The sequence below is a fragment of the Capra hircus genome, chromosome 11 (genome assembly GCF_001704415.2).
Source record: "Capra hircus breed San Clemente chromosome 11, ASM170441v1, whole genome shotgun sequence".
In the NCBI taxonomy this organism is placed as follows: domain Eukaryota; kingdom Metazoa; phylum Chordata; class Mammalia; order Artiodactyla; family Bovidae; genus Capra; species Capra hircus.
Window position 1 is genome coordinate 43,134,850 of NC_030818.1, and position 12,885 is coordinate 43,147,734.

Genomic DNA, 12,885 nt, shown 5'->3' on the forward strand with positions numbered 1-12,885 from the left:
TACATAGTTAGTTAGTCATTTTCAAAGCATTTAATCTGCTTTATAATAACACAGGATAACTTAACTTTTTTTTTTTTAAGAATTTGGCCAAACCATTGAAATTTGTATTTGTGCTTCCATAGAGACCAAGTTTTAATTATCAAAAAGCATCTGTAAAATTATTAAAAATTAATGGAAATTCTTAAATTTTATTTTATAGCAACAATTATGTATCAATGTGGTTCCTTGGAATAATTTTTCGGAGAGTAGAAAATGCAGAAAGTGTTAATATAGACTTGACATACGACATACAGTCATTTACTGACACAGGTAAGACTTTGTCATCATAGAGCTGTGGCACTCAACCTTGGCTGTGATACAGTGTCCTCTGTCTCGGATCTGGCTAGCTATATTTTCATAAAGTTCCACAATTGGTTAAATGAACATGAAACATCTATATTATGAAACTATGCGCTGCCCTTAAAAAAGTAAAGGCATGATGAGACAATTTACCTGACTTCTTGTGGGAGGTGGGAGGTGCAGACCAGTAGGTACGGTATAGTATCATTTATATAAATCAGTAAAGAAATGCATGCATTTTTGCTTAAAAATTATCTCTGGAAGGATATATAGTTTTTAATAAAAAACTGGTAGAATTGCTTTTAGGTCAAGGAACTAACTGGGTGTGTCTAACAGAGGCAACTTGACGGTATACTCATGAACCCTTTGAGTTTTGTACCATGTGAATATATTAACTTTTAAAACAAAAAGACTAAAGAAACTCTATAGGTGATTTTTAGTGTGTACAGCCAGTATTTATAACCAAAGTCATAAAGATTACTTGTTTTTTGAGTTTTATTTTACATGAAATAAGTATCAGTCAATACAGGCTTACTGAATATGTTTCAAAATCAGTGAAAAGAATCTTTCACATCTTCTAAGACTATCTCTGTAGAATATCTTAATATATTTGTTATAAATGTGAGGTTGTCTTAATAATGTGGAAACTACATTTATACTATTAATATTCTTGGTTAGCTCATCTGAGTTTTTCTTTTGAACTAGCACTCATATTTATCATGAAAATGCAGGTTTCTCTGCATCACCTTACAACTACTGAATCATAGGCTCTGGGAGTGGAGCCAGAAGTCTGCACATTGAACATGCACTCCTGAGGGTTTTATAAGCAATCTGGAATGAAAACATAGATATAAATTTTTCCATTCTAATTTGGACTCATTTTTTTCCAAAAGGAAGGGGTTGGGAATCTCTGTTTATTACAGATATATAAAATGTTCTCCAGATAGAGATATTGAGGCCCTAAGAGATTATATAATTTGCATTTCACAGTAGATACTGTGCAGAAGAAACCCTTCTCTTCAGTTAGCGTATCATATGAGTATTCACAGTTAACATACACTAAATAATATATATAATAGTTAATAAAACTGACTTTTTTACAAGGGGTGAGAAGTACTAGAGTGGGAATCTGGGGCTATGTGTATTTCAGTATTGGCAGGGCATTCAAGGCTGTTGAGTCTTGTTTACCTACCTGGATGATAAAGATGTACTTGTAGATGGTTTCCCATGTCTGACAGTCTGTGACTCGTACAGTAAAAGAAGCTTCGTGGAGGAGGAGAGCTTAAATTGCATCTTGTATATATGGCATTAGGGTTAGCTCAGATTTGGGCAGGTAGTAATGAGAAGAGATTGCCCTTAGGGAAAATAGCAGAAAACAAGATTTAGGAAAACTTTTTTCCATACATTAATTTTGTTAGTGAGATTTGATTTGATTATGGGAAAGTCTTAGAAGTTGGACATGAGGAAACTAGTCAGTACTTGAAAAGGATTGTGATGATGTGAAAATGTTTTGGAAGTATTTGTTCTGTAAGAAGAATGTGTTTTTGTGTAGTAATATGGAGTTACTGAAGGTTTGTATTTTAGAAAAAGAAAATAGCACTTTTTCTTTAGAAAGGAGTTTCCCATTTTAACATACTGATTTTTGTTACAGTGTACAGACAGGCAAACAATATAAACATGCTAAAGGAGGGAATGAAAATTGAAGCAACTCATGTTAAAAAAAAACAACTTCATCACTACCTTCCCGCAGAAATTCTTCAGAAGAAGAAAAAGGTGAGTTTGTACTCACCTCTCCAGTCTGAACCCAGACGCACGATCCTGGGCCCAAACCTGCATTTTTACAGCATCCAACCCTATTGAGAAGGTTTGGGAAAGTACAGGCAATTCAATCTAGGACTAAAATCTTAACCTTCATTAATCACAAAATATCTTTTGTTTTATATGTACTTCAGAATTGAAACCATTTTTTTCATTTACATTTTGAAATCCTAAAAGCTTTTCCCCTGTTTCAGCAAAGTCTGTCTGATGTCACCCGAAGTTCAAGTGGACCTCAATCCAAAAGATCATCTCTGGATAGCAATTGTTTGGACAGCTCCAGAGACACTGATAATGAAACACCTTTTAATTCCCCAATGTCTGCAAACAAGCCTTCCAAGCCTGATATTCCTCCTTCAGGGGAGACAGAGAGGTCTGCATTTCAAAATTTTCCTTTCAGTCTTCAGTTTATTTGAGGATAATGTAAACTTGTGTACTTTTGCTAAATACCTTTAACTGTAAAAAAAAAATTTATTTTGTGAGTTACTAGTCAGTTTCTTATTTAGAATTAGTTGACAGTTCGTGGTAATCCTGTGGGAAGTGGTCTAGGTTTATGAATATATGGGAATATTAATAGGTAAGTAAACAGAAATGTCCAGGTTTTCTCTTTAATTTTTGCTGTTAATTCTCACTGGGTCCTCTTCCTTTCCCCACTGTTTTTTCTTCCTTTGGTGAAATGTGAAAGTAGGAGTACTTGAAAGAAGTAATTTAAACATTTAGTTAAGGTTTTAAATACATACTATTTAAATAATTTAATAATGATAATTTAACACTTTTTATAGGAATAATGCTGAGCCTGCTGCTGTAATCGTGGAAAAGCCACTGAGTGTCCCGCCAGCTCAAGGGCTATCTATTCCTGTCATTGGTGCAAGTAGGTATCTATACTTTTCTTAGTTAACGATTCTATTATATCTGTATTTAATTACTAAAACCTTTCTTTTTTCCTTTTCAGAAGTCGACGCTGCATTAAAAGCTGTATCACCCCCAGCTGTGTGTACCATTCCTACGGTAGTAGGACGAAATGTCATTCCTAGGGTCACACCTCACAACCCTGTCCAGGGGCAGCCACATCTAAATGGGATCTCAAATGTAACTAAGAATGTTACGCCTAAAAGACCCCACTCCCCATCCGTAGATGGGTCCTCTAAGAGGTTGAAAGACATAGAAAAGGTAGGATTACAGAGTCAGTGGTGATTCTGTAGTGAATTTTTTTTTTCGAAGTAAACTTAAAATAGTGCTAAAGAAGCTCACAGTTCTTCATAGTTACCTTAGTATTCCATTAGGATTTGACTGTTTAAAAAGAATATTTACCTAACCCTAATAGGATAATACTAATTGTTAATTCTGAATTCGAATTAATAATGTGTCTAAAAATTTGAATGATTAGTCTGAGTTTCTCCTTGGCTTACGTAAAAGTCATTATTGGTAACTAAATATTTATTGAGTTATAATGGTGATCTCCTCTGCCTCCAGTAGGTGGTGGTATAAGTATTTTATTATCATCTCGGTAGATCAAACTGTAGAAATTAAGAGTGTCAATTAAATTCAATCTGATTTAAATTATCTTTGCTCACCAAAGCTGTTTGTAAAAGTTTTGACATTAGCCTGGTCACTAATTAGTTTCTCATTTTATATAGACTCATACGGTTTTATAGGTAATAAATAGCACCTATAAATAAATAGTACCTATTTAATAGGTAATAATAGCACCTTATTTTAATGTTTATATTTTAGTTTATTCGACTTGAATCAACGTTTAAGGAATCACGTGCTGCTGAAGACAGAAAAAGAAAATCAGTGGTAAGTATATTAATACTGTGCTTAAAAATGCTTAAAGAGCCATGTATCAGGGAAAGTACTGTATTCAAAAGTAGATCAGATTTATCTTTTAACTTTTAGTTATGGCTTATATCATGTAGAAATAAATATTTGCATATAGGAACATCTTCACTTGCATGTAATTCTGTTTTTAGGATGCCATTGGAGGAGAATGTATGCCTATTCCAACTATTGATACGTCACGCAAAAAGGTAACAGTCTAGTTTGTAAGTAAAATACACAAGTACGAGTTCATAGGTAATCTACAGGTACAAAAAGCTCATTAAGAAGAGCCTAGCACTAGGTGAAGGAAAGCGTTAGTAAGATTTTGTCTGTGTCCTCCACATCAGCAGTGTAGTTGGAAGTTGGGGATGGAAATAGCAGAGTATATGAGCCTAAATGTGTATGTATCTCAAAAGTCTAGAAAAGAGGGAGTTGTTCAACATTTCATGATTTATTCAAGGTATGTTCAACTTTTGTTTTTATTTTTAAAGAAGCAGTTTAGTGCTCAGCACAGTAATTCCTACCAACACTTGATAGTCTTTTGTTGAACTCCATTGCTTACTGATAAAAATCAGGCTTGATAGTTGGAGACCATACTTACTAATATTTTGGAGGAACCAAATATACTGGTGTATAGAGTGAGTATCTTTGAAACATGACCTAAAGAGCCCCTAAATCTTAATTTAAACATTTTAGCTAATAATATAGGTTCTCGTGTTTCTCATTGTAGTCAACTGTCACCCTGCCAGATTCTTCAGGATGTATTGACAATTCTAAAGCAAAATAGAAAATGTCCTCATACTTTCTATTAGTTGTAGAATTTGTACAGTTTAACATAAGAGCGAGTTACGAAAAATAGAGGTGTATAATTATGTAATGTATGGTAATGGAAGAAAAAATTTGAGGTGGATATTAAAGTGTGAAATGAAATGTCTGAGTTTTACTTTAAAAGATTTCAAGCATAAAGGGCAAGGGGTATAAGCCAAAGAACTATGGCAAAATTTTAATAATGTCTGAGTCTTCATTGTGGCATCTTCATCAACCTTTTTATTCTTTTATGCATGTCTGAAATTTTTTGTGTTTTTTTAATGGATGCCTGTATGATGTAATGGTTTAGCCGAGGTAACGTGAAAGGAGAATTACTTCTTACAGTCTTCTCATAATGACTTGAAGCTAACATACTGTTTCCATCACACAACTATCTGTATTTTAGGTTTCTATCTTTGTTTCTCAGTTTCATAGACTTGCCTTCATTATGTAATCATCTTCAGTGTCTTCAAAAGCCTTCATAGAGATGTTGCTGAATTGTACCATGACTAAAGTTACCTACCCTGACTGCAAAGTCAGTTTTCCTAAAAACTTAATTACTTCACAAGTTGGGTTATTCTTTATGAATATTGTACAGAAACTAATTGAGGGATATAACTCGATATCAAGTTTCCCTCTGTATCACACACTCATTTCTCACCTTGCACCCTGAGAATTTCGTGTTTAGTGACTGTAGTCTTCCTGTTTCTCTTTACCATTGACTCTGAGGAGGATTTTGTTCTTTGTGCTTTTCTCAATGTAGAAGTGTCGATTGATCTTACACAGCCCTCTTTTTTATTCATACAGCCCTCCCACTTCTGCCCTTTCCCTGTCCCTTTGCTTTTCACCTATTTTTAATTCCCCCAAACAAGAAGTACCTATGAACGTTGGGAAAAAGTATTCAACGCATACTTGAGTGTATAGGAACTTAGAGCTCTTGGCAAAAAACGCAGACTTTTGTTACTGTTCACTCAGTGGACCTTTATAATATGTATTTGTTTTTCCTTCTTTGTTTCTATTTCTTTCTAACAGAGACTGCCCAGCAAAGAACTACCAGATTCATCATCTCCAGTTCCAGCAAATAACATCCGTGTCATCAAAAATTCCATTCGGCTGACCCTAAATCGGTAAAAGCAGTGCCTCCTTACTAAAGTGAATATGCAATCATTTAGTGGCATAGATGCAGCCACTCTTAAAAATAGAGTGAGCTGTCACACATAAGATAAGGTGAAAGTTACAGTCATCCGCCTAACGACCTTGAAGTGTTTTTTTGAACTCTCACACTTTGACCTGCAGATGCTGTAGCATTCTCTCATTGATTGCTACATACACTTCTCTGAGGATCACCTGCTATCAAATTGTCATCTGCAGTCTTATGGCTTTGCGTTGGAGGTTTTACTGCCTTAACTTTCGATGCTTGTTTCTCTGTTATGGGAACCAGTTCTTGGCTCTTTGGACACTCATAAAACAAGTCCTGAAATATCCACCGCCCCCCCCCTTTTTTTAAGTCTTATGTTGTAATCATTGTATAGAACTGAAAAAATTGAAGAAAAAAAAAAGTCTTGTAATTTTCCAAATGTTAACACATTTACTTTAGCATTGAAGCCACTTTGTGAAACCTGAGATAAATGAATGTGAGGTATCTTTTCTGCTTTCCTCATTTGTGTAGATGTACTTTTTGTCTGTTCTGTTGATTTAAATTATTTTTTCTCAGATTGGCACATGAAATATTTAAATTTTATTTTTTTGTGCCTTTCTGTCCAAATGTTGCATAGTTACCAGGGAGGATTAGTCCAGTGATTACATAAGAGTTGGGCACCATAAATTCTCTATATTTTGCCTCCTGTGGAGGCCTTTGAAATGCATCTTTATTAAGAATCAAAATATAACCAGAATACTGAAAGTCAGTATATGAACGGTGAAATTGTTACATAACCTATCTCATGCCATTCTTGTTAGTTGACTGGTATTTTTTACTGAGGAGCAACTCAATCCGGCATCAACAATAAAGATACTTTAAGTATGGCAAATTTGTATTTTTGACGTGTACAATTTAACTTGGCATGATAATTCCTGACCATTACGTACCCCCACAACTTCAGTTTCTTCACGGACTAGGCATGCAGAAATAAGCAGTGGATTTTATTGAGACCTAAAGGCATTTTTGATGACATTGTTACCAACCATTAATTGGCTCAGGACCTTTGTAATTTTTATTTAAATATGAGTTGTCTTTTTTTACACTGCTTTTTTCAGTCCTTTTCTTAATATTTTTTAAGTTTCATGAATGCATGCTCCATTTATTGAAATCCATAACCATGTAATTCTTGTAATATGTTGATTCAGTGTTTTGTAAATGAAGTCGTATGTATTTTCAGAGTATTTTTGTATGTACTGTAAGATACCATCTTTTCAAAGAGAAAACTTTAAAACCTTTACTGTCTCTCTTTAGTCTAATTTTTTAAATATGGATTATGCTTGAATTAAAATGAAAATATATAGATTACACAGCCAGGAATGCTGGTATATATTACCTTCCTCAGCTTGCACTCACCATTTAGCAGGTCTAGTAGGAAAAACAAAATGGTATATTTGAATAGTGCAGGGAGAAGCCCTTAGTTGTATAGTTTACAGGACACACGGGATGCCATTTAGCCATTGGAGTCATAGTCCATTTTTTCTTGCAAGCCCTTTACCATTGAGCTGAAATAACTTGAATTCTGATTGTCAGAAAGCAGTATCCTTCTCCCCTCCTGTTCCTGACCCCTGCCTACATCTCTGAAATGGAAATTCTAGTGTTTACTTCTAAGTTTTCCTTTGTGAAAGTTAAAGAATAGCAAGGAGAAAACAATGGTTGTTCCTTTATTTATTTTTTATGTAGGAAAAGACAAGAATGAAATCCCATGACCAAATAGTAGCTTCCTTGGCAAAACTTTTTTTAGCTGACCCTTTTCCTTTATTCAGGTATTTTGAGCTTTGTTTTATAAATATTCTGTTTGAGCAAAAGTACATGATTAGGAAAAGACTGAATAATTGTCATGTGACTCAAAACATTAAAAACTTCTTTAAGGGCTTTAAGAATTCTTCATACATACATCCAAGTTTCACCTGCTATGTAACCAATTCTTTGGAGTAACTAGTGGAGTTTCTCTTTAATAAGAAAGCAACAGGCCTAACCTTTGTACTGTAGTATAGTCATATCTCTTGGTTTAAGTATCCATTCAACATGGGGTTAAAGACATAGCCGAGTGTTTAACTCCTCAGAGACAGCATTCTTCAACCTGTTTGCTGACTGGTTCGGGGAATTGATGAGATGCTTTTGAGATGGTGGGTTTGGTCAGAAATGAAGTGTTTTCTATCCCAAACAGTGTGTAGAACAATCAGTACAGTTGACCCTTGAACAACACAGATTTGAACTACACAGGTCCTATATGTATGAACTACACAGGTCCTATATGTTACCTATACATATTTTTTCAATAAATATAGTACTTGTATTTTTATCTTACAGATCTTTAAGTAGGTGGAGATCACAATAGGTAGAATCAAATGAACTAGGGTTTGAGTCCTGATTCTATCCAAACTCTTTCATCTTCCTGCCCTTGGGTGAGTCATGTATCAGTTCCTATGTTTTTGAGACGGAGTTAGCAGCACAGGTGTTTTCAACTGGGATGAGGGGTTCAGCACCCCTACCTCCTGCATTGTGCAAGGGTCAGCTGTACATTTTGTTATCATGGTAGGAGATGGGGTTCCAAGTAAGTTAAGAGGTGGGGAAGGAATGGTCTGTGATTATGTGCTGTGTTCAGAGGCACTAGGTGAATGTGTTTGATTCTAGGATGTGTTTTATTTCAAGTATAACTAGAAATATATTTTATGAAGTCAAATAACCTGTTCTGTATGTGGACAACACATTCATTTTCATGACGGTATTAAATTTTAATCTTACTTTTCAGTGACTGGCTCTAAAGAATAATATATATCAAAGAAACGATTATCTGCTAGTTTAAACCTTAGGGATTTAACTAATTTGAGAGACCGGATACATGACTTAAAACCTTGTAAAATTAGGGGAAGAGGATTTTACAAGACTGTGTTTACAATAAGAGTTTTTGTCTTAAGACAGCAATTTGGTAACATTAAAATGCTTACTGTCCTATATAGGCACAGAGAAGTGAAGACGAACAGTGTCAAAATGGGCTAAACTTATTTTCCACGGTGTCCACCACTTCAAAATAGGAACTCCCAACTTGCAAGATCATGGACTGTAGGGAATCCCTTGCAAATATATAGAAGTTTTTGTTCATACGCATATTTTTGAGGGGAAGTTCATACTTTCATCAGTTCTCAAAATGGTTCATGACACTAAGAAAAAAAAAGTTAGGGACCACAGCTTTACAGGATTGAATAATCCCAAACTTTGGAATTTTCTTAAGGTTTTTCTGTGGTATATTTCTGAAAATGTACTGTGGCTCTTAACTAGTAAAGTGGGCTAATGAAAGACTGAAATACTGAATTTCTGTTTTCAAGTTTTCTTTATATATCTCAGATGAAACTTTATCAGTATTTAGAAAAAGCCTTATGATTGGATTTATAAATGTCTTCATGTTAACTTCAATTCATTAACAGGGTCAAACCAACAAATTTCAATGTAGGAATGATCAGAGTAGAATAGCTTAGAATAATCATTAGAAATGGTAAAAAGCAGAATTAATAATTAAAGATCCTAAAATAATAATTAAAGATGCTAATCCTTTGATTTGGTAGCCTTAAATTTCTTATTCCTCCATTGGTTCAGACTGAACAGACCAAGAAATAGAACTTTAGTGTAAAAAAATTTTTTAATAAATTATATGAATGCATAAATAAGTACCTATTAAACCTTCCAAAGCTTGGAATTTAAGTCATGATAATAGTGATGAATATAGTGCAAGCAATAGAAAAAAGCCAGTCTCAAAAATGGTAACTATTTCCTTAGGATTTTTTAAAAGAATTGTACAAGGTCAGAGCCTTCCCAGATTTCCTATTTTTTTCTGGAGTTTTATATTTGAAGTTAGTTGAACATAAGATCATCAGGCTTGCTCTAATTTTTTAATGTACTGCTGCATTTTTTAGCAAGGACCCAAGTAATTACCTTAAAAAGTACTTAGGATATATTTGAGGTAAATGGTGCTACATCACTTCACAGTATTAATGTAAAATGAATGCAGCTGCTGCTCCTTTCTAGTTAGCTGTTTGTGTAATTCATATTAATTTTCCTGCCTTTTATTTGGATTGTCTTAATTTCTTAGTTGTACACACAAGCCTCATTATCTGTCTGGAATAAGTAATATAATAAACTTGCTTTGATAAATAGGTATTGGTGATTGACTGATATTATTTGGAAGTAAGTTAAAAGTACCAGACGTCTTTACTTATATTTCAAACTGACAGCCAGTTAGTTGGTCATTTACCTCTCAGACTCTGGCAGATAATGGGATCCACTACTTGCTTAATACAAAAACAAAGCTCATACTCAGTTTGCCTTACACGGAATATCTGATTAAACATTAGCAAGCAGTAGCGTCTGCCTCAAACGTTGGGGGCAAAATACTATCACCCTTTTGGTCAGCATCAGGCAAGCAGACTTCTCTGCTAATAGCTGAACAGCAGTGCATTTAGCAGTCAGATCTTGGGTACTGTCCACAGAAGTACAAGCTACAGATCTTGTCACCGTCTTGTTAATGAACTGTGACTTGTTTGTAGTCAGCACACCTATCTTGAATCTAGTACTGAACAAATAAGAATCTGTGTCTGCATCAAGATATTAGCAAGCCACGGCACCAGTGGAAACACACTTGACATTTACTAAGCTAATTAGCAACGCCTTTTGTATGGATTGAGCCGTGGATAACAGAAGGACTTCTAATAGTCGCTTGTAAAGTACACTGATTGGAGTGCCGCCTAACCATACCCAGAGCGGGAGTTCCTGATGAGGGCAGCTCATTGCTCCTAGGATCTAACGCAGTTATCATACTATGCTTCATGTGTTACATTAACATTATAACAGGTTCTTCGTGGATCTGACTGCATGCATTAAGCTATTATGGGCAGGATAGAATCTGATGCTTTTAAAAGCACATGTCCTAAAAACTATCTTTCAAACCATATGAGCCAGCCTAACTATTACTTATTAGTCCTTAAAAACCCTTCCTTTCCAATCTATGATTACTAACATTTTGAGCCTAATGGCCACATAAAACCTTCCATGATAACCTGACCACAGTCTATCATCCTACCTCTGTATCGTGTTACTTTTCAACATTTCAGTTATTTAACTTACATAATTTTTCTGTTTACCTACTTGCTTTCCCCTGAGAGGTTGCAAGTTGGGAGTAGGGGCCTCTATCCAAGAATCTTTGTGTAGTGAGTGCCCAGAAAATTCCTGAAGAAGAAACTGAGTTAGTCCTGTTTAGTTGGTTGGTTTTTGATAATTTTCTTCTTAAATTGAAGAGGCTTATCTAGAATAGAGAGGCCTGATGAAGAAACTAAGAAACAAAACTTTGTGAAAATCATTAAAGTATGTTTCTCAACTTTTTTTTACTCTGAAGATCGTTAAGATACATTTTCAAGCTCTTTCAACTGTAATGCTTGGTTTTAAACGTTTTATATTGTAAGCCAGCACATGTATACATATATGAATATGTGTAATTTATATATGTATATACACATACATAATTGAAGCAAGTTTCACAAAATGCTTTCCTTACTGTGACAAGATGCAGGTGGCTATTTTAAGCACTAGCTATAATTTGACTAAGGTGCTTTCACTACCTCTCCTGAGTTGTGACCTGTTAATACAATTTGGAATACACTACATTGAAAGTTTTCTTCCCCAAAGTTCATGTTAAATTTGGATCATCTTCATACAGTCTGTTGTAGAATGCAAACTATTAAAGGAAATAGTACCAGAAAGACCAATAGTATAAACTGTGAAAGAGAAGTAGGTGAAATATAGCTATGCCTTTCTCCTAAGGAAAAAGGTTAACCAAAAACATATTTGCATCAACTGATAGCAAAAGGGGGGAAGAATATGAAAGCCGAAAAATCAGCAAAGGGCAAAAATTGGAACATTCAAATGATCTTTATTTTAGTATTGGTCAGTTGACTTTAGCTGGCCAAGGGGTGTCATCAACCCCTGGATGGTGGACTAGGGGATAAACTAAGGAATGACAGGTTTATCTTGTTAACCGAAAGTCACTCTGGTGAGATGTATCAATTACTCATTGAGAAAATTCTGTTGTACACACAGAGCTTTCATACAACATCCCAACATAGTTGGCGTCCAACAGTGAAAGTATCAACATTCCCATCTCCTGTGAAATTCTAGAGCATAATTTTAGATGTTTAACATTTCCTAAGCACTTGGGATGTGCCTTGTAAAACATTATGGCGCTTAATCTTTACAGTGATCTTAATGAGGCAGCTCTGTTGTCCTTATTTTAGAAATGAGGAAATTGAGGCTTAGAGGGTTTATGTGATCAGCTCCTAATTGCGTAACTGTTACCCGGCAGACTAGCACTCAATTGTATCTCCCATTAATGAGAGAACTTAGATGAAGGTGTGGATCAAATTCCTGCCACACAGCATTCTCCTGTGGAGTCTGGAACTTTTGAGGGATGCCTGGTCAACAGCAGTGATTTGTGCCAGGCTGCAGGGGACACTGGCCTCCTCCAGGGAGCCTGGGGCTAAGACTCAGGAAAACCCATCTCTGCCCAGGCTCAGCCATTTATATCTGTGTACCTTCCACAGACACTCGACCCCCTTGTGCTTTGTTTTCTCCCACTTGAAACACTTGCCTTTCAAACCTCATTGGGAAACTGTGATATGAAACTATTCCCAAAGATTGGCAGGTTCTACAAATAGGATGGACACACAGACCATTAATCTCCCAGAATAAGAGTTCTAGGATTCCTTAGCCATCAGTCTAAGAGCAGGAAGAAAAGGGATCCAGGAGGAATTTAGCAAAGAAAAGTGAAAATGAAGTTTTGCTTGATACGTTTTATCATAGAGGATATTAACACTTCTCTCAGGGTTTGAGAACAAATAATTTTTTTAATGACATAA

General features: G+C 35.1%; 1 protein-coding gene across 4 annotated transcripts in view; it reads left to right on the top strand.

Moving 5' to 3' along the window:
• The window catches only part of PAPOLG (poly(A) polymerase gamma), a 32,252-nt gene extending 22,118 nt beyond the window's left edge, over nucleotides 1-10,134 (top strand). For 2 of the 4 annotated variants that reach the window (XM_005686632.3, XM_018055280.1), the window contains exons 15-23: nucleotides 200-309; nucleotides 1,991-2,112; nucleotides 2,352-2,527; nucleotides 2,937-3,025; nucleotides 3,107-3,324; nucleotides 3,889-3,954; nucleotides 4,128-4,184; nucleotides 5,815-5,909; nucleotides 6,079-10,134. In XM_005686632.3, the coding sequence (XP_005686689.1) occupies nucleotides 200-309; nucleotides 1,991-2,112; nucleotides 2,352-2,527; nucleotides 2,937-3,025; nucleotides 3,107-3,324; nucleotides 3,889-3,954; nucleotides 4,128-4,184; nucleotides 5,815-5,909; nucleotides 6,079-6,289 (1,144 nt within the window). In that variant the 3' untranslated portion in view covers nucleotides 6,290-10,134. Of the gene's footprint in view, nucleotides 1-199; nucleotides 310-1,990; nucleotides 2,113-2,351; nucleotides 2,528-2,936; nucleotides 3,026-3,106; nucleotides 3,325-3,888; nucleotides 3,955-4,127; nucleotides 4,185-5,814 lie in introns of all 4 variants that reach the window. The other 2 variants (XM_018055281.1, XM_005686633.3) reach the window with 2 other exon arrangements.